Below are 22,585 nucleotides of genomic sequence, written 5' to 3'. Positions count from 1 at the left end.
CCACACGGCCCATGTTGTTAGTGCACAGGGACACATTCACCTCAAAATCCAACCTGCAAAATTCACCGGCTGCGACATCCCAACTGCTGCAAGCTACAATCAGGGCCACCACCTTCAGAGTATCAGTGTGTGGAAGGCACAGGCCACATCTAGCTCTGTCTTGTCTAGAATGGAGCTTCTCCTATGAGGCATGACGTCAAGGGAAAGGGAGGAGCCTCTTGGATTACACTGCTGTGCTCATAACAGGAAGTTGCTGTGCACGTGTGAGGGGAAAATGAGAGGAGTGATGGGAAAATGAGAAGAGTGAGGGGAAAATGAGAAGAGTGAGAGGAAAATAGTGGAGTGATTGGAAAATGACAGGTGTGAGGTCAAAATGACAGGTGTGAGGGGGAAGAATCAGAGGAGTAAGGGGGAAAATGAGAGGTGTGAGGGGGAAAATGAGAGGTGTGAGGGGGAAAATGAGAGGAGTGAGGGGAAATGAGAGTTGTGAGGTGCTGCTGTAGTATGAGGCTATGTACAGAGAAGAGTGAGGTGCTGCAGGTGGAGGCTTTGTATAAGGCCACATTCACACTCTCAGTATTTTGTCAGTATTTTATCTCAGAATTTATAAGCCAAAATCACGAGTGGGAGAAAAATACAGAAGTGGTGACGAGTTTCTAATATACTTTCCCCTTGATTGTTTTCCTCCAAGTTTTAGCTTACAAATACTAAGGTAAAAATACTGACCAAATAATGTGTGAACGAGGTCTAAAGGAGAAAAGTGTGGTGCTGCACAAAAAGTAGGCTGTGTATGCGATATGCTTTATTGCAATTAGTGCAATTTCTCTCAGGATCAAGTGTTTCCAATTGTATATGGAAGAGGAGTGTGAGGTGCTGCCGGAGGAGACGACTATAAGAGTATGTGTTGTGAATTCTGCTCTTGGGTTCCCTCCAGTGGTTGTAGGTGGGAATGCAGAGTCACAGACCTGGCCAGGTGTATCGGATGATTACAATTCTGACTGGGATATTTAAGTGGGCAGGATCCTTTAGCCCTTGCCAGTAGTCAATGTTCCTTGTGAAGTGTTGGTTCACTTTCTGGCTTCTCCTGCTCGCTGCCAATTTCAGCAAAGATAAGTGTTTAGTTTTTGTTTCTGTGGCACACTGCCGGTGTGCTTGTTTCTGTTTTATTCCTGCTCTGATTGTAGGATTCACTGGAGTTGCAGATTTACGCTCCTACACCTTTTAGTAAGTTGTAGGAAGTTTTTGTATATTCTGCTGTGGATGTTTTGAAGGGTTTTTATACTGACCGCACAGAACTCTGTCCTATCCTGTCCTATCTAGCTAGAGTGGCCTCCTGTGCTAATCCTGTTTTTCTGCCTGTGTATGTTTTTTCCTCTCCGACTCACCGCCAATATTTGTGGGGGGCTGTCTATCCTTTGAGGATTTTCTCTGAGGCAAGATAGTATTCCTATTTCCATCTTTAGGGGTATTTAGTTCTCCGGCTGTGACGAGGTGTCTAGGTGTGTTAGGTACACTCCATGGCTACTTCTGGTTGCAGTGTTAAGTTCAGGATTGCGGTCAGTACAGTGGCCACTTTCTCCATTGAAAGTTCTCATGCAGCTCCTAGGTCACCGGGTCATAACAGTACTACAGGCCATCAATGAGTTAAATGCATCTCAGAAGAAGGAAGCTCTTGAGCCATTTTTTTTTCTCCTGTTAAGTAAATAAGGCAGCACACTGTAGCACTGAAACATGCAAACTTGAAACACGAAATTTGAACTGCGTTACTGCACTAGAAATATGAAAAATGAGAGCGTTTAGCGCATAAAAATGGCCAATTTTATGTGTACCTGGTAGCCCCTTTACGGCATCTCTCTTATACCAGGTCCTACACTTGCCCTACCTTGCTGAGAATAAACGTCTCCATCTGAATGGGTACATCTGAAACCTCTTCCTAGACTAAAATTCTCTCTCTCTGTGGAGGGGTATTGGACCTGCTGTAATTAAAGCACCTATTTCTAGTGCAGTAATGCAGTTCAAATTTCGTGTTTCAAGTTTGCATGTTTCAGCGCTACAGTGTGCTGCCTTATTTACTTAACTATATATGAGTTGGCGACTCTAGGTTCAGCACCTGTTCACACTTAGTCTATGTTTGGATGTGCCGGTCAGGTTTTTGAAATGTATTCTTTAGCCTTCTGATCGTGCACTCCGCCTCCTACCTAGCCAAAGGTGTTTTAATTACAGCAGGTCCAATACCCCTCCACAGAGAGAGAGAATTTTAGTCTAGGAAGAGGTTTCACATGTACCCATTCAGATGGAGACATTTATTCTCAGCGAGGTAGGGCAAGTGTAGGACCTGGTATAAGAGAGATGCCGTAAAGAGGCTACCAGGTACACATAAAATTGGCCATTTTTATGCGCTAAACGCTCTCATTTTTCATATTTCTAGTGCAGTAATGCAGTTCAAATTTCGTGTTTCAAGTTTGCATGTTTCAGCGCTACAGTGTGCTGCCTTATTTACTTAACTATATATGAGTTGGCGACTCTAGGTTCAGCACCTGTTCACACTTAGTCTATGTTTGGATGTGCCGGTCAGGTTTTTGAAATGTATTCTTTAGCCTTCTGATCGTGCACTCCGCCTCCTAGCCAAAGGTGTTTTAATTACAGCAGGTCCAATACCCCTCCACAGAGAGAGAGAATTTTAGTCTAGGAAGAGGTTTCACATGTACCCATTCAGATGGAGACGTTTATTCTCAGCGAGGTAGGGCAAGTGTAGGACCTGGTATAAGAGAGATGCCGTAAAGGGGCTACCAGGTACACATAAAATTGACCATTTTTATGCGCTAAACGCTCTCATTTTTCATATTTCTAGTGCAGTAATGCAGTTCAAATTTCGTGTTTCAAGTTTGAATGTTTCAGCGCTACAGTGTGCTGCCTTATTTACTTAACTATATATGAGTTGGCGACTCTAGGTTCAGCACCTGTTCACACTTAGTCTATGTTTGGATGTGCCGGTCAGGTTTTTGAAATGTATTCTTTAGCCTTCTGATCGTGCACTCCGCCTCCTAGCCAAAGGTGTTTTAATTACAGCAGGTCCAATACCCCTCCACAGAGAGAGAGAATTTTAGTCTAGGAAGAGGTTTCACATGTACCCATTCAGATGGAGACGTTTATTCTCAGCGAGGTAGGGCAAGTGTAGGACCTGGTATAAGAGAGATGCCGTAAAGGGGCTACCAGGTACACATAATATTGACCATTTTTATGCGCTAAACGCTCTCATTTTTCATATTTCTAGTGCAGTAATGCAGTTCAAATTTCGTGTTTCAAGTTTGCATGTTTCAGCGCTACAGTGTGCTGCCTTATTTACTTAACTATATATGAGTTGGCGACTCTAGGTTCAGCACCTGTTCACACTTAGTCTATGTTTGGATGTGCCGGTCAGGTTTTTGAAATGTATTCTTTAGCCTTCTTGCGGTCATGCTTTTAGCGTGTATTGTTATACACATGGTATGCACTCCGCCTCCTAGCCAAAGGTGTTTTAATTACAGCAGGTCCAATACCCCTCCACAGAGAGAGAGAATTTTAGTCTAGGAAGAGGTTTCACATGTACCCATTCAGATGGAGACGTTTATTCTCAGCGAGGTAGGGCAAGTGTAGGACCTGGTATAAGAGAGATGCCGTAAAGGGGCTACCAGGTACACATAAAATTGGCCATTTTTATGCGCTAAACGCTCTCATTTTTCATATTTCTAGTGCAGTAATGCAGTTCAAATTTCGTGTTTCAAGTTTGCATGTTTCAGCGCTACAGTGTGCTGCCTTATTTACTTAACTATATATGAGTTGGCGACTCTAGGTTCAGCACCTGTTCACACTTAGTCTATGTTTGGATGTGCCGGTCAGGTTTTTGAAATGTATTCTTTAGCCTTCTGATCGTGCAATCCGCCTCCTAGCCAAAGGTGTTTTAATTACAGCAGGTCCAATACCCCTCCACAGAGAGAGAGAATTTTAGTCTAGGAAGAGGTTTCACATGTACCCATTCAGATGGAGACGTTTATTCTCAGCGAGGTAGGGCAAGTGTAGGACCTGGTATAAGAGAGATGCCGTAAAGGGGCTACCAGGTACACATAAAATTGGCCATTTTTATGCGCTAAACGCTCTCATTTTTCATATTTCTAGTGCAGTAATTCAGTTCAAATTTCGTGTTTCAAGTTTGCATGTTTCAGCGCTACAGTGTGCTGTCTTATTTACTTAACTATATATGAGTTGGCGACTCTAGGTTAAGCACCTGTTCACACTTAGTCTATGTTTGGATGTGCCGGTCAGGTTTTTGAAATGTATTTTTTTTTCTCCAGTCTGTTTTGCCTTCTCCTCCCTCTTTATCTCTGGGTGGCTGAGGAGCCTGGTGCATGCATGAATGTTCAGGAATTAGCTTCTCGTGTAGACCAGCTTGCTGCTAGGGTGCAAGGTATTTCTGATTATATTGTTCAAACTCCTGCTTTAGAACCGAAGATTCCTACTCCTGATTTGTTTTCTGGTGACAGGTCTAAATTTTTGAGTTTTAAAAACAACTGTAAACTGTATTTTGACCTGACCTCGATCCTCTGGTGATTCCATTCAGCAGGTAAAAATCGTAATCTCCCTGCTGCGTGGCGACCCGCAGGATTGGGCGTTTTCCCTGGAATCTGGGAATCCGGCTTTGCTTAATATTGAATCCTTTTTTCAGGCTTTAGGACTATTATATGATGAACCTAATTCTGTGGATCAAGCTGAGAAAACCTTGTTGGCCCTGTCTCAGGGTCAAGAGGCGGCAGAATTGTATTGTCAGAAATTCAGAAAATGGTCTGTGTTGACTAAATGGAATAATGATGCTTTGGCGGCAATTTTCAGAAGGGGGCTTTCTGAATCCGTTAAAGATGTTACGGTGGGGTTTCCCACGCCTTCCGGTCTGAGTGATTCTATGTCTCTGGCCATTCAGATTGACCGACGCCTGCGGGAGCGCAGAACTGTGCGCGCTGTGGCGTTCTCCTCAGAGCAAATTTCTGAGCCTATGCAATGTGATAGAATTCTGTCTAGAACGGAACGACAAGGTTTCAGACGTCAAAATAGGTTGTTTATTGGTTATTATTGTGGCGACGCTTCTCATGTCATTTCTGTCTGCCCTAAGCGGACAAAGAGGATCGCCAGTTCAATTACCATCAGTACTGTACAACCTAAATTTCTGTTATCTGTGTCCTTGATCTGCTCATTGTCATCATTTTCTGTCATGGCATTTGTGGATTCAGGCGCCGCCTTGAATTTAATGGATTTTGAGTTTGCCAAGCGTTGTGGTTTTCCCTTGGAGCCTTTGCAGAACCCTATTCCTTTAAGGGGCATTGATGCTACACCCTTGGCTAAAAATAAGCCCCAGTTTTGGACACAGGTGACCATGCGCATGGCGCCAGCCCATCAGGAAGATTGACGATTTCTGGTGTTGCATAACTTGCATGATGCTATCGTGCTGGGTTTTCCATGATTGCAGGTACATAATCCTGTGTTGGACTGGTTGGGGTTGTCAGGGGGTTCATAATGATGTTCCTTTGATGTCAATCTCCTCTTCTTCACCTTCTGAAATTCCAGAGTTTTTGTCTGATTTTCAGGATGTATTCGATGAGCCCAAGTCCAGTTTCCTTCCACCGCACAGGGACTGCGATTGTGCTATTGACTTGATTCCAGGCTGTAAGTTTCCTAAGGGCCGACTTTTCAACCTATCTGTACCTGAACATACCGCCATGCGGAGCTATATTAAGGAGTCTTTGGAGAAAGGGCATATTCGGCCATCTTCTTCACCGTTGGGAGCGGGGTTCTTTTTTGTTGCTAAAAAAGATGGTTCCTTGAGACCCTGTATAGATTATCGCCTCTTGAATAAAATCACGGTCAAGTTTCAATACCCTTTACCTTTGCTTTCCGATTTGTTTGCTAGGATTAAGGGAGCTAGTTGGTTTACGAAGATTGACCTTCGAGGGGCATATAATCTTGTTCGTATTAAGCAGGGTGATGAATGGAAAACTGCGTTTAATACGCCCGAAGGCCATTTTGAATACCTTGTGATGCCATTCGGACTCTCTAATGCTCCATCTGTTTTTCAGTCCTTCGTGCATGATATCTTCCGGACTTATCTTGATAAATTCTTGATTGTATGTTTGGACGATATTTTGATTTTTTCCGATGATTGGGAGTCTCATGTGGAACAGGTCAGGATGGTATTTCAGATCCTTCGTGACAATGCCCTGTTTGTGAAAGGGTCTAAGTGTCTCTTTGGGGTGCAGAAAGTCTCTTTTTTGGGCTTCATTTTTTCTCCTTCGTCTATAGAGATGGATCCGGTTAAGGTTCAGGCCATTCATGATTGGATTCAGCCCACATCCGTGAAGAGCCTTCAGAAATTTTTGGGTTTTGCAAATTTTTATCGCCGTTTCATTGCTAATTTTTCCAGCGTGGTTAAACCCTTGACCGATTTGACGAAGAAAGGCGCTGATGTGGCGAATTGGTCCTCTGCGGCTGTCTCTGCCTTTCAGGAGCTTAAACGTCGATTTACTTCTGCTCCAGTGTTTGCGCCAACCGGATGTTTCTCTTCCGTTTCAGGTTGAGGTTGACGCTTCTGAGATTGGGGCAGGGGCCGTTTTGTCTCAGAGGGATCCTGTTGGTTCCTTAATGAAACCGTGTGCCTTCTTCTCCCGTAAGTTTTCGCCTGCTGAACGCAATTATGATGTCGGCAATTGGGAGTTGTTGGCTATGAAGTGGGCGTTTGAGGAGTGGCGACATTGGCTTGAGGGAGCTAAGCACCGTATTGTGGTCTTGACCGATCATAAGAATTTGATTTACCTCGAGTCTGCTAAACGGCTGAATCCTAGACAGGCTCGATGGTCCTTGTTTTTTTCCCGTTTTGATTTTGTGGTCTCGTACCTTCCGGGTTCTAAGAATATTAAGGCTGATGCCCTCTCTAGGAGTTTTTTGCCTGATTCTCCTGAGGTCTTAGAGCCGGTCGGTATTCTGAAGAGGGGGTGGTCCTTTCTGCCATTTCCCCTGATTTACGACGGGTGCTTCAGGAATTTCAGGCTGACACACCTGACCGCTGTCCTGTGGGGAAATTGTTTGTTCCTGACAGATGGACTAGTAGAGTGATTTCTGAGGTTCACTGTTCCGTGTTGGCCGGTCATCCTGGCATTTTTGGTACCAAAGATTTGGTTGGTAGGTCCTTTTGGTGGCCTTCATTGTCACGTGATGTGCGTTCTTTTGTGCAGTCCTGTGGGACTTGTGCGCGGGCCAAGCCTTGTTGTTCCCGTGCTAGTGGGTTGCTTTTGCCATTGTCAGTCCCTGAGAGGCCCTGGACGCATATTTCGATGGATTTTATTTCTGATCTTCTGGTTTCCCAGAAGATGTCTGTTATCTGGGTTGTTTGTGACCGGTTTCCTAAGATGGTTCATTTGGTGCCCTTACCTAAATTGCCTTCCTCTTCAGATTTGGTTCCGTTGTTCTTTCAGCATGTGGTTCGTTTGCATGGTATTCCGGAGAATATTGTGTCCGACAGAGGTTCCCAGTTTGTTTCTAGGTTTTGGCGGGCCTTTTGTGCTAGGCTGTTCATTGATTTGTCTTTTTCTTCTGCGTTTCATCCTCAGACAAATGGCCAGACCGAGCGAACTAATCAGACCTTGGAGACTTATTTGAGATGCTTTGTGTCTGCTGATCAGGATGATTGGGTGGCCTTCTTGCCATTGGCCGAGTTTGCCCTTAATAATTGGGCTAGTTCTGCTACCTTTGGTTTCGCCTTTCTTTTGTAATTTTGGTTTTCATCCTCGTTTTTCTTCTGCGCAGGTTGAGCCTTCTGACTGTCCTGGTGTGGATTCTGTGGTGGACAGATTGCAGCAGATTTGGGCTCATGTGGTGGACAAGTTGGTGTTGTCTCAAGAGGAGGCTCAACATTTTGCTAATCGTCGTTGGTGTGTTGGTTCCCGGCTTCGGGTTGGGGATCTGGTCTGGTTGTCTTCCCGTCATGTTCCTATGAAGGTTTCTTCTCCTAAATTTAAGCCTCACTTTATTGGTCCTTATAGGATTTCTGAGATTATTAATCCGGTGTCTTTTCGACTGGCGCTTCCGGCCTCTTTTGCTATCCATAATGTCTTCCATAGATCTTTGTTTCAGAAATATGTGGAGCCCGTTGTTCCCTCTGTTGATCCTCCGGCCCCTGTGTTGGTTGATGGGGAGTTGGAATATGTTGTTGAGAAGATTTTGGATTCCCGTTTTTCGAGGCGGAAGCTCCAGTACCTGGTCAAATGGAAGGGTTATGGCCAGGAGGATAATTCTTGGGTTTTTGCCTCTGATGTCCATGCTGCTGATTTGGTCCGTGCCTTTCATCTGGCTCGTCCTGATCGTCCTGGGGGCCCTGGTGAGGGTTCGGTGACCCCTCCTCAAGGGGGGGGGTACTGTTGTGAATTCTGCTCTTGGGTTCCCTCCAGTGGTTGTATGTGGGAATGCAGTTGTCTCTGAGTCACAGACCTGGCCAGGTGTATCAGATGATTACAATTCTGACTGGGATATTTAAGTGGGCAGAATCCTTTAGCCCTTGCCAGTAGTCAATGTTCCTTGTGAAGTGTTGGATCACTTTCTGGCTTATCCTGCTCGCTGCCAATTTCAGCAAAGATAAGTGTTTGGTTTTTGTTTCTGTGGCACACTGCCGGTGTGCTTGTTTCTGTTTTATTCCTGCTCTGATTGTAAGATTCACTGGAGTTATAGATTTACGCTCTTACACCTTTTAGTAAGTTGTAGGAAGTTTTTGTATATTCTGCTGTGGATGTTTTGAAGAGTTTTTATACTGACCGCACAGAACTCTGTCCTATCCTGTCCTATCTAGCTAGAGTGGCCTCCTGTGCTAATCCTGTTTTTCTGCCTGTGTATGTTTTTTCCTCTCCGACTCACCGCCAATATTTGTGGGGGGCTGTCTATCCTTTGGGGATTTTCTCTGAGGCAAGATAGTATTCCTATTTCCATCTTTAGGGGTATTTAGTTCTCCGGCTGTGACGAGGTGTCAAGGTGTGTTAGGTACACTCCACGGCTACTTCTAGTTGCGGTGTTAAGTTCAGGATTGCGGTCAGTACAGTGGCCACTTTCTCCAGTGAAAGTTCTCATGCAGCTCCTAGGTCACCGGATCATAACAAGTATGTGCACATGTTGCGGATTTGGCTGCAGATCCGCAGCGGATTTGGCCCTGCAGATCCACAGCAGTTTTCCATGCGTTGTACAGTAAAAATAATAATAATAATTTTATTTATATAGCGCCAACATATTCCGCAGCGCTTTACAAATTATAGAGGGGACTTGTACAGACAATAGACATTACAGCATAACAGGAATCACAGTTCAAAATAGATACCAAAAGGAATGAGGGCCCTGCTCGCAAGCTTGCAAACTATGAGGAAAAGGGGAGACACGAGAGGTGGATGGTAACAATTGCTTTAGTTATTCAGACCAGCCATAGTGTAAGGCTCAGGTGTTCATTTAAAGCTGCATGAACCAGTTCACTGCCTAAGTGTGTAGCAGAGCAGTACAGACACAAAGGGCTATTAACTGTATAAAGTGTATGAGAACATGATGCGAGGAGCCCGATTATGGTTTCAGTTTTTTTTTTTTTAATGGGCCACACAGGGATAGTTAGGTTAATGCGTTGAGGCGGTAGGCCAATCTGAACAAATTAGTTTTTAGGGCACGCTTAAAACTGTGGGGATTGGGGATTAATCGTATTAACCTGGGTAGTGCATTCCAAAGAATCGGCGCAGCATGTGTAAAGTCTTGGAGACGGGAGTGCGAGGTTCTGATTATTGAGGATGCTAACCTGAGGTCATTAGCGGAGGGCACGGGTAGGGTGGTAGACTGAGACCAGAGAGGAGATGTAGGGTGGTGCTGAGCCATGGAGCACTTTGTGGATGAGGGTAGTAGCTTTGTACTGGATTCTGGAGTAGATGGGTAGTGTTATGTTTGCTAATGACAGGTGTTATGAAGGCAATCCAGAAACACTGTGCTTAGCGATCAGAGCGCACACAGTGATCTGACAAATACCCAAAAATACAAGAACGAGCTCTGAGACGTGGAAACTCTGTAGACTGCACACCTGATCCTATCCTAAACACAACTAAAAGCGGCTGTGGATTGCGCCTAACAACTACCTAGGCAACTCGGCACAGCCTAAGAAACTAGCTAGCCTGAAGATAGAAAAATAGGCCTGACTTGCCCCAGAGAAATTCCCCAAAGGAAAAGGCAGCCCCCCACATATAATGACTGTGAGTAAGATGAAAAGACAAAACGTAGGGATGAAATAGATTCAGCAAAGTGGGGCCCGATATTCTAGGACAGAGCGAGGACAGTAAAGCGAACTTTGCAGTCTACAAAAAACCCTAAAGCAAAACCACGCAAAGGGGGCAAAAAAAAACCACCGTGCCGAACTAACGGCACGGCGGTACACCCTTTGCGTCTCAGAGCTTCCAGCAAAACAAAAGACAAGCTGGACAGAAAAAAAGCAACAAAAAAGCAAAAAGCACTTAGCTATACAGAGCAGCAGGTCACAGGAACAATCAGGAGAAGCTCAGATCCAACACTGAAACATTGACAAGGAGCAAGGATAGCAGCATCAGGCGGAGTTAAGTAATGAAGCAGTTAACGAGCTCACCAGAACACCTGACGGAGGAAGCTCAGAAGCTGCAGTACCACTTGTGACCACAGGAGTGAATTCAGACACAGAATTCACAACAGGGTAGCCAGTGTAAAGACTGGCACAAGGTAGAGGCATCGGTGTAATGGTTGGTGAGGAATATGATCCTGGCTGCAGCATTCAGGACAGATTGGAACGGGGAGAGTTTTGTAAGGGGGAGGCCGATTAGTAGAGAGTTACAATAGTCTAGACGAGAATGAATAAGTGAAACAGTAAACATTTTTGCAGAGTCGAAAGTAAGAAAAGGGCAAATTCTAGAAATGTTTTTGAGATACAGATAAGAAGAGCGAGCCAGTGATCGGATGTGGGGGGTGAATGAAAGCTCGGAATCAAGTATGACCCCAAGACAGCGGGCATGTTGCTTTGGAGTAATGGTGGAACCATTACAGTACCATGTAAACCTATGGAAAACCAAATACGAAGTTCACATGCTGCAAAACATTCCGAGCAGAAACACAGCGGTTTATTGCCCACAGCATGTCAATTCTTTGCGCGGATTTTGCAGCGTTTTACACATATTCCACTATAAGAATCTGCAGGTGTTAAAACGCAGGCGAACTCCGCGCAAAATCCTCAGAAAACCTATAGGGCGTTTTACCTGCGGATTCTGCAGAATCCACAACGTGTGCACAGGAGAAAAGCTGTGCTGCAGAAAAATGCTGTGTATAAAGGAGGAGCGTGAGGTGCAGCTGGAGGCTGTATAAAAAGGAGCATGAGGTTCAGGAGGAATAAGGCCCCTAACTGCTGCCGATAAAAGTCTTATCGGCAGTCGTTAAGGGGTTAATATTGTGTTCAAAACTTTTTTTGCTTCAACAAAATGGCACTGGTTGTATTCCCTGTACCAGTGTGGGAGCGTTGCTATGTTCAACAGCAACAATTTCTTTTTCTTGTCTGCGTTCCCACACTGGGCCTCAGAACAGAGTGGGCTGCGCATATGCAGATTGAGAACATTGCTTGCCGATAGATGCTATTGCGCATGTGCCATCACCGTTTTGTTGAACCACAATATTAAATGCGCAGGAGAAGTATGTAAAATAGGACGAACGTCACTGAAAAAACAAAAATGTTATTTGTCAAAAGGCTCTTGAATGAATTGAAAATAAAATACTATCAATGTTATAGAAATCCTAATCTTATATTAATCCTTGATAGCTTAACATTAGTGATGAGCGAGTGTACTCGTTGCTCGGGTTTTCCGAGCACGCTCGGGTGACCTCTGAGTATTTATGACTGCTCGGAGATTTAGTTTTCATCGCGGCAGCTGAATGATTTACAGCTACTAGCAAGGCTGAGTACATGTGGGGGTTGCCTGGTTGCTAGGGCATCCCCACATGTAATCAAGTAGGCTAGTTGCTGTAAATCATTCAGCTGCCGCGATGAAAACGAAATCTCCGAGCAGTTATAAATACTCGGAGGTCACCCGAGCGTGCTCGGGAAAACCCGAGCAACGAGTACACTCGCTCATCACTACTTAACATAATATAAGAATCTTCTAAAAAGTCTATATTCATGTTATTTTTGCTGACATTTAAGATTCCTGCGTGGTGATATATTCTTCCAGAACATTTTGTGTGGGATACTCAAGGCCAGGGAGTGATTCCTACTCCCAAGACATGTGGATGGTTATTAAAAACAATGTTCTCATTAAAAATATAATCAACCTGTGAGAAAAGGTTTCTCTTATCTTGTAGTAATGGAAATGTTCCAAATGTATGTAACTCGTATATTGATGTCCTTCGATGTTGATTATAAAACTAGATGTAACCCCAGATGAATCAGACACTCTGCCTTATCCTTTCTGAGGTGATTCGATCTCAGTCGTGTCTGGCCATTTAGTTAATTTGTGTTGCAAATCTGTAGTGTTGAATATATGATGTGAAATGTTTTTATGTGCAATATAATCATTATAATTTGTTATAACTAACCACAGTTAGTTACTAGGCCCGGGCAACACCGGGCTCTTCAGCTAGTCTTATATATAATAACCATTATGTAATATAGGAGGCAGGTCACTGAGGGACCAGTGACCTCTCAGAAGCCATACTGATGAATACATAATCCAAGCACCACATTAAGTTCCCCCCCACAGGACGCCCCGAAGCACGAGCATATCATTAAGGCTACTTTCACACTAGCGTCGGAATCTCCCCGTCACAATGCGTCGGGGAGAGATTCCGACGCTAGCGTTTAACGTACTGCACAATGGAGGCAGTGGATGCATTTCTCCGGCGCATCCGCTGCCCCATTGTAAGGTGGCGGGAGGTGGGGGCGGAGTTCCGGCCGCGCATGCGCGGTCGGAAAAAGCGGTCCGTCAGGAGCAAAAAACTTTACATGTAGCGTTTTTTGCTCCCGACGGTCCGCAAAAGCACGACGCATCCGTCGCTCGACGGATGCGACGTGTGGCAATCCGTCGCAAATGCGTCGTCAATGCAAGTCTATGGGGAAAAAACGCATCCTGCAAGCACTTTTGCAGGATGCGTTTTTTCTGCAAAACGACGCATTGTGACGGATTGCAGAAAATGCTAGTGTGAAAGTAGCCTAACTCAAAACTGAAAATAATGAATAAACAACAACCACAAGATGGATTTCATCACCAGGTATAATTTTAACCAGTATAACGGCGCCGACCTAATAGTGTCTGTAGGTTACTGTGCACAATCCTGCTGACAGGTTCTGTTGAAGAAAAAGTTATCATAAAGGCATATGTACTCAAAACTACTATTCTAAGGGAAGATGATCTATATCATAAGCCTGGAAAAGCCCTTTAAGAATAAAGGCCCCATAAAGCACTTTGAAAATTCACAAAAATTTTGTGCGCAACACGAAGTTGATCAAACATTTGATTTTTGGTGTTTGACCAGTTTCAGACAGCTCGGCCAAAATGACCCACCCGTCAAATTCTTCAAAGCTGGCAGTGTTATTTTGCACCAAGAATGTTACTCCAGGTCTTAACTGAAGCAACAGTTCAGGCAAGATGCACAAAGACGAAGGAGACTGATAAGATGGACAAAATTCATTAAAGGGGTTTGTCCAGGCTTGGGATTCTAGTCTGTAGTCATTCTATGCCTATGTTCTTTTAATTTGCATACATGTGGTCACATGCCAACTAGATGTGTGTGGCCTCAGTACAAGTGAATTGAGCAAAGCCTGACACGTTTAGTCTGAATGTGGCCAGAAGTATGCAAATTGATGATGTCAGCACAGAGAATCTTGACAGCATGCACTATGAGGATTCTACAGTCACATATAGTGATTGCAGACTTGAAGCCAAAGTCTGGGAACCCCTTTAGGTGGTGTGCACCTCTTAATGAATTTGGCACATCTTATTGCAGCATGCCCCTCATTTAGACTGGCGTACGAAATGCCAGTCTTAATGAATCAGGGCCAAAATGTCCATGGTGCCCATTCTTTCTGAACAAAGCCACTCCTCTTACCTGTTGGGAGACAGCATTCCCTACCAGAGAACTACATCCAAATGATGAGATGGCAATAGACACACACAACTCCAAGACGGTGGCAATAATCAATGATATGAATACAATCTCCCTCACTACCTGTAACCAAAAACAACACAGTCCACAGTCACATTTTTTATGTGTCAACCAGACACAATTATATTTTCTAAGTTACCTATTGAACTGTATAAATGAATTAATAAAAAAACTAAACAAAATTATATCAATAACTAGAGAATTAAAAGATAATAAGTAGTCTAACTTTAAGCTACGGTCTTTGCACACATCATGTTGTATTAGATCATAATTGCATTAGATCATAAATGTCATTGCAAATAAAACACCTAACCTGTGTCCATAACAGCATCCCACACTGTGTAACCTTGTATCCTCAACTGCATGAATCGCCTTCAGACACGGATAAGCTAACAGACAGGGACAGGAATCTCCCGCACAGCAACAGATTTTAACTGATCGTTCATCTCAGGGCGCACTGAAGCGGCCCTTGGGGCCCGGTGAGCAGAAGAGTGGCTGCTTGCCGGGCCCCATACGCCAGTATGGGCAGTAATGCCCTGATGGCGACCCTGAAGTACACTTCTGATGACACCTATTTACAGTTATCGAAAATGGGTTTATTACGGGCCAAATATCTTGATTGCTAATACTCAAAAAAATGGTCCAAGTGTCATCAATGTTTTAGATCGGAGTTTCCTCAGTGTTTGGTCAATGATTATGTTTGGATATAAATAAACAAAATTACAAAGCTTCTCCTATCCTTAGAAGTTTTAATCATGGACAGCACACGAACTGCAAACAGATGTCATCCATGTGCTGTCTGAGATTTTACGGATTTGATACTTATAATATATATAGTATTGATCACGGTACAAAATGGACATGTCCATGATGCACGGACACTAGGTCAGCCAAAAAAAGCCTAGCCCCATAGATTATAATGAGTACTTGTTCTATTTGTGAAAACCATGGAGAGAACAAGTACCGTATGTGAAAAACATATGTCTGAATGAGGCCTTTGCGAAAGTAATTAAATGATATCACACAGTAAATGAGGAGAGGAGGAAAAAGGGTTTTGCACCATAAAATCTAAATAAGCAACAAGTATCATTTCATCTTATACTACAAGCACTGGCCTGTTTTACAAGGGTTCTTCCTATGGTACCTGGTATAGAAAGGAACCTATAATTTATAACAAGTGATCCCAGAATATAAGTGACTTGTTGGTGAATGCCGATATCGGTAGTTTACGGCCTGGTCCACAATAAACATATCTTTTCACATCCAAAAGAGGTACTTACCCATGTTTGAGTTGTGGCCTGTGCTCTAATGTTATGAAGGGTGATCACATTATTCACCCTTAATGATACCTTAAAAAATTGTGAATTGTTCTGGATACATGAATCACAGATTGTAGCGTTACTTGAAGCTTGTGGGCCTCAATGCAAAATCATAGGTCTTTAATTACTGTCTATTCATATGGGCCATTTGGGAGCCCCTAGTGTGCAGTGTCAGTGTGCGATTGCAACCCCTGCACTTATTATAGCTACGCCCTGGATTACAGACCCCTATCCCCACAGAGTTAAATCGTGAAATTGTTTTAATCTTTTGACTAACTATACTAGGGATGATTAACATTTTTTTCCATCAAGGGTCATTTGAATATTTATACCATCATTCGGTGGCTGTACAAAATTATCAATTAATTAACTCACCCCTAATATGATGGGTGGAGCTGCTGCTCAGTGGCAGCACCATGCTCTTGCTTGCTCGCCACTGCCACCCGCTCCTGATGTCCGCATCCTCAGAATGCAGTCAGTGGTAAATCCATTGGTGGAGGACAGCCAATCAGCATGTGAGACAGCAGACGTGATGACATCATTACATTGTGTCTGCTGTACGGAGAGTCAGTGCACTAGAGACCAGAACAGAGTGGCGGGGGAACAGAAGCAAGGTAAATATGTGTTTTTTATGGGATGTGTGCATGTATATAGAAGGCTATGTGGGGGCTTACACTGTATTTAGGAGGCAATGTGGGGGCTCATATTGTATAATATTGTATAATATTGTATAATCCTGTAGAATGTAAGCCCGCAAGGGCAGGGTCCTCGCCCCTCTGTATCAGTCCGTTATTGTTAGTTTGTTTACTGTATGTGATATCTCTAACTTGTATGTAACCCCTTCTCATGTAAAGCACCATGGAATCAATGGTGCTATATAAATAAATAATAATAATAATATAGAGAGGCTGTGTGGCATGGGGTTAATATTGTATATGGGAGACTATGTGAGTGCTCATATTGTATATAGGACACTATGTGAGGGCTCACACTGTATAAAGAGAGGCTATGTGGGGGGCTTATATTGTATGCAGGGGACTTTTGGGGCGGGCAATTAGGACTTCTGCTACGGTGCCCCATGATTTCTATGTATGGCCTCGTGTAACTTTTTATATGTTACATGTTGTGAATTCTGTGGTTGAGCTCCCTCCTGTGGTCACAAGTGGTACTTCGGCTGATTCTGTCTATGGGCTTTCGTTGGTGGATGTGAGTGGTACTGCGGCTTCTGAGTTTCCTTCCTCAGGTGGTGAGCTTAAGTCGTTAGGTGCTGCTCTATTTAACTCCACCTAGTGCTTTGATCCTGGCCTCCAGTCAATGTTCTAGTATTGGTCTTGCTTCCTCCTGGATCGTTCCTGTGGCCTGTCTGCTCAGCATAAGCTAAGTTCTGCTTGTGTTACTTTTGTTGCTATATTTTCTGTCCAGCTTGCTATATTGGTTTTTTCTTGCTTGCTGGAAGCTCTGAGACGCAGAGGGAGCACCTCCGTACCGTTAGTCGGTGCGGAGGGTCTTTTTGCCCCTCTGCGTGGTTGTTTGTAGGTTTTTGTGTTGACCGCAAAGCTATCTTTCCTATCCTCGGTCTATTCAGTAAGTCGGGCCTCACTTTGCTAAATCTATTTCATCTCTGTGTTTGTATTTTCTTCTTAACTCACAGTCATTATATGTGGGGGGCTGCCTTTTCCTTTGGGGAATTTCTCTGAGGCAAGGTAGGCTTATTTTTCTATCTTCAGGGCTAGCTAGTTTCTCAGGCTGTGCCGAGTTGCATAGGGAGCGTTAGGCACAATCCACGGCTACCTCTAGTGTGGTTTGATAGGTTTAGGGATTGCGGTCAGCAGAGTTTCCATGTCTCAGAGCTCGTCCTATGTTTTTTGGTTATTGTCAGGTCACTTTGTGTGCTCTGAACTTCAAGGTCCATTGTGGTTCTGAATTACCTATTCATAACAGTCGACCCTTAGGAAACTTACTACCAGGAATCAACTCGATAGCACAATCACAATCCCTATGCGGAGGTAGGGCATTGGACTTGGGCTCATCGAATACATCCCGGTAATCAGACAAGAACTCTGGGACCTCAGAAGGGGTGGATGATGAGATAGACAGAAATGGAACATCACCATGTACCCCCTGACAACCCCAGCTAGACACAGACATTGATTTCCAATCTAATACTGGGTTATGGACTTGCAGCCATGGCAACCCCAACACGACCACATCATGCAGATTTTGCAACACCAGAAAGCGAATATCCTCCTGGTGCGCAGGAGCCATGCACATGGTCAGCTGGGTCCAATACTGAGGCTTATTCTTGGCCAAAGGCGTAGCATCAATTCCTCTCAATGGAATAAGACACTGCAAGGGCTCCAAGACAAACCCACAGCGCCTAGCAAACTCCAAGTCCATCAAATTCAGGGCAGCACCTGAATCCACAAATGCCATGACAGAATAGGAAGACAAAGAGCAGATCAAAGTAACGGACAATAACCAATCAGACCTTGGAAACATATCTGAGATGTTTTGTTTCTGCTGATCAGGATGATTGGGTGTCCTTTTTGCCGTTGGCTGAGTTCGCCCTTAATAATCGGGCCAGCTCGGCTACCTTGGTTTCGCCGTTTTTCTGCAATTCTGGGTTCCATCCTCGTTTCTCTTCAGGGCAGGTTGAGTCTTCGGACTGTCCTGGTGTGGATACTGTGGTGGACAGGTTGCAGCGGATTTGGACTCATGTAGTGGACAATTTGACCTTGTCCCAGGAGAAGGCTCAACGTTTCGCTAATCGCAGACGCTGTGTGGGTCCCCGACTTCGTGTTGGGGATTTGGTTTGGTTGTCATCTCGTTATATTCCTATGAAGGTTTCCTCTCCTAAGTTTAAGCCTCGTTTCATTGGTCCGTATAGGATTTCTGAGGTTCTTAATCCTGTGTCTTTTCGTTTCACCCTTCCAGATTCTTTTTCCATCCATAACGTATTCCATAGGTCATTGTTGCGGAGATACGTGGCGCCTGTGGTTCCATCTGTTGATCCTCCTGCCCCGGTTTTGGTGGAGAGGGAGTTGGAGTATATAGTGGAGAAGATTTTGGATTCTCGTGTTTCGAGACGGAAACTCCAGTATCTGGTTAAGTGGAAGGGTTATGGTCAGGAAGATAATTCCTGGGTCTTTGCCTCTGATGTCCATGCTGCCGATCTTGTTCGTGCCTTTCATATGGCTCATCCTGGTCGGCCTGGGGGCTCTGGTGAGGGTTCGGTGACCCCTCCTCAAGGGGGGGTACTGTTGTGAATTCTGTGGTCGAGCTCCCTCCTGTGGTCACAAGTGGTACTTCGCCTGATTCTGTCTATGGGCTTTCGTTGGTGGATGTGAGTGGTACTGCGGCTTCTGAGTTTCCTTCCTCAGGTGATGAGCTTAAGTCGTTAGGTGCTGCTCTATTTAACTCCACCTAGTGCTTTGATTCTGGCCTCCAGTCAATGTCCTAGTATTGGTCTTGCTTCCTCCTGGATCGTTCCTGTGGCCTGTCTGCTCAGCATAAGCTAAGTTCTGCTTGTGTTACTTTTGTTGCTATATTTTCTGTCCAGCTTGCTATATTGGTTTTTTCTTGCTTGCTGGAAGCTCTGAGACGCAGAGGGAGCACCTCCGTACCGTTAGTCGGTGCGGAGGGTCTTTTTGCCCCTCTGCGTGGTTGTTTGTAGGTTTTTGTGTTGACCGCAAAGCTATCTTTCCTATCCTCGGTCTATTCAGTAAGTCGGGCCTCACTTTGCTAAATCTATTTCATCTCTGTGTTTGTATTTTCATCTTAACTCACAGTCATTATATGTGGGGGGCTGCCTTTTCCTTTGGGGAATTTCTCTGAGGCAAGGTAGGCTTATTTTTCTATCTTCAGGGCTAGCTAGTTTCTCAGGCTGTGCCGAGTTGCATAGGGAGCGTTAGGCGCAATCCACGGCTACCTCTAGTGTGGTTTGATAGGTTTAGGGATTGCGGTCAGCAGAGTTTCCACGTCTCAGAGCTCGTCCTATGTTTTTTGGTTATTGTCAGGTCACTTTGTGTGCTCTGAACTTCAAGGTCCATTGTGGTTCTGAATTACCTATTCATAACAGTCGACCCTTAGGAAACTTACTACCAGGAATCAACTCGATAGTACAATCACAATCCCTATGCGGAGGTAGGGCATTGGACTTGGGCTCATCGAATACATCCCGGTAATCAGACAAGAACTCTGGGACCTCAGAAGGGGTGGATGATGAGATAGACAGAAATGGAACATCACCATGTACCCCCTGACAACCCCAGCTAGACACAGACATTGATTTCCAATCTAATACTGGGTTATGGACTTGTAGCCATGTCAACCCCAACACGACCACATCATGCAGATTTTGCAATACCAGAAAGCGAATATCCTCCTGGTGCGCAGGAGCCATGCACATGGTCAGCTGGGTCCAATACTGAGGCTTATTCTTGGCCAAAGGCGTAGCATCAATTCCTCTCAATGGAATAAGACACTGCAAGGGCTCCAAGACAAACCCACAGCGCCTAGCAAACTCCAAGTCCATCAAATTCAGGGCAGAGCCTGAATCCACAAATGCCATGACAGAATAGGAAGACAAAGAGCAGATCAAAGTAACGGACAATAACCAATCAGACCTTGGAAACATATCTGAGATGTTTTGTTTCTGCTGATCAGGATGATTGGGTGTCCTTTTTGCCGTTGGCTGAGTTCGCCCTTAATAATCGGGCCAGCTCGGCTACCTTGGTTTCGCCGTTTTTCTGCAATTCTGGGTTCCATCCTCGTTTCTCTTCAGGGCAGGTTGAGTCTTCGGACTGTCCTGGTGTGAATACTGTGGTGGACAGGTTGCAGCGGATTTGGACTCATGTAGTGGACAATTTGACCTTGTCCCAGGAGAAGGCTCAACGTTTCGCTAATCGCAGACGCTGTGTGGGTCCCCGACTTCGTGTTGGGGATTTGGTTTGGTTGTCATCTCGTTATATTCCTATGAAGGTTTCCTCTCCTAAGTTTAAGCCTCGTTTCATTGGTCCGTATAGGATTTCTGAGGTTCTTAATCCTGTGTCTTTTCGTTTGACCCTTCCAGATTCTTTTTCCATCCATAACGTATTCCATAGGTCATTGTTGCGGAGATACGTGGCGCCTGTGGTTCCATCTGTTGATCCTCCTGCCCCGGTTTTGGTGGAGGGGGAGTTGGAGTATATAGTGGAGAAGATTTTGGATTCTCGTGTTTCGAGACGGAAACTCCAGTATCTGGTTAAGTGGAAGGGTTATGGTCAGGAAGATAATTCCTGGGTCTTTGCCTCTGATGTCCATGCTGCCGATCTTGTTCGTGCCTTTCATATGGCTCATCCTGGTCGGCCTGGGGGCTCTGGTGAGGGTTCGGTGACCCCTCCTCAAGGGGGGGTACTGTTGTGAATTCTGTGGTCGAGCTCCCTCCTGTGGTCACAAGTGGTACTTCGCCTGATTCTGTCTATGGGCTTTCGTTGGTGGATGTGAGTGGTACTGCGGCTTCTGAGTTTCCTTCCTCAGGTGGTGAGCTTAAGTCGTTAGGTGCTGCTCTATTTAACTCCACCTAGTGCTTTGATTCTGGCCTCCAGTCAATGTCCTAGTATTGGTCTTGCTTCCTCCTGGATCGTTCCTGTGGCCTGTCTGCTCAGCATAAGCTAAGTTCTGCTTGTGTTACTTTTGTTGCTATATTTTCTGTCCAGCTTGCTATATTGGTTTTTTCTTGCTTGCTGGAAGCTCTGAGACGCAGAGGGAGCACCTCCGTACCGTTAGTCGGTGCGGAGGGTCTTTTTGCCCCTCTGCGTGGTTGTTTGTAGGTTTTTGTGTTGACCGCAAAGCTATCTTTCCTATCCTCGGTCTATTCAGTAAGTCGGGCCTCACTTTGCTAAATCTATTTCATCTCTGTGTTTTGTATTTTCATCTTAACTCACAGTCATTATATGTGGGGGGCTGCCTTTTCCTTTGGGGAATTTCTCTGAGGCAAGGTAGGCTTATTTTTCTATCTTCAGGGCTAGCTAGTTTCTCAGGCTGTGCCGAGTTGCATAGGGAGCGTTAGGCGCAATCCACGGCTACCTCTAGTGTGGTTTGATAGGTTTAGGGATTGCGGTCAGCAGAGTTTCCACGTCTCAGAGCTCGTCCTATGTTTTTTGGTTATTGTCAGGTCACTTTGTGTGCTCTGAACTTCAAGGTCCATTGTGGTTCTGAATTACCTATTCATAACAGTTACAGTATTGCAGTTTTTTCTTTCTAGATTTTTAAATTAAAGCTTTTATTTTATTGAGGTTAGCGAAATTAGGATTATTTAGTCTAGAAAAAAGATGACTGAGGGGCGATCTAATAACCATGTATAAGTATATAAGGGGACAATACAAATATCTCGCTGAGGATCTGTTTATACCAAGGAAGGTGACGGGCACAAGGGGGCATTCTTTGCGTCTGGAGGAGAGAAGGTTTTTCCACCAACATAGAAGAGGATTCTTTACTGTTAGGGCAGTGAGAATCTGGAATTGGTTGCCTGAGGAGGTGGTGATGGCGAACTCAGTCGAGGGGTTCAAGAGAGGCCTGGATGTCTTCCTGGAGCAGAACAATATTGTATCATACAATTAGGTTCTGTAGAAGGACGTAGATCTGGGGATTTATTATGATGGAATATAGGCTGAACTGGATGGACAAATGTCTTTTTTCGGCCTTACTAACTATGTTACTATGTTACTATGATATTTATATAATTCTTAGTCAGCTCAAGTTTATACTTGTTATGGTTTAATTATCTTCTCTTAGTTTTTTTGCGTCTTCCACTTTTCTAGTATTCTAATTCCACATCCATGTGCCTGATATTATAGTCCCTGTGTCTTTGCACATATACTGTGTGCTGGTCCAAGGCTCTGCAGAGCTGATTGCTCTGATCAGCTGTGAGGTGCAGGTCTCTCTGATATATACCTGATATACACCAGTTCAGCAGTAGATCTTTTTTCGTAGTCACATTTCTACATAGTAGATATGATCCAGTGTTTACTCTGCATTTTACTCTGTGTACTTTACCTCTATTATCTTTATTGTCTATACAC

At 44.5% G+C, this 22,585-nt stretch overlaps 1 protein-coding gene across 2 annotated transcripts in view; it reads right to left on the bottom strand.

The window, feature by feature from the left end:
• LOC138667669 (membrane-spanning 4-domains subfamily A member 15-like) overlaps positions 1-22,585 on the bottom strand; it is a 173,848-nt gene that overhangs the window by 19,450 nt on the left and 131,813 nt on the right. For both annotated transcript variants that reach the window (XM_069755793.1, XM_069755794.1), the window contains exon 6: positions 14,149-14,268. In XM_069755793.1, coding sequence (XP_069611894.1) covers positions 14,149-14,268 — 120 coding nt within the window. The remainder of the gene's footprint in view (positions 1-14,148; positions 14,269-22,585) is intronic.

The sequence above is a fragment of the Ranitomeya imitator genome, chromosome 2 (genome assembly GCF_032444005.1).
Source record: "Ranitomeya imitator isolate aRanImi1 chromosome 2, aRanImi1.pri, whole genome shotgun sequence".
NCBI lineage: Eukaryota > Metazoa > Chordata > Amphibia > Anura > Dendrobatidae > Ranitomeya > Ranitomeya imitator.
Note: the sequence above shows the minus strand (reverse complement) of the source record. Positions and strands in the feature narration are given on the sequence as shown.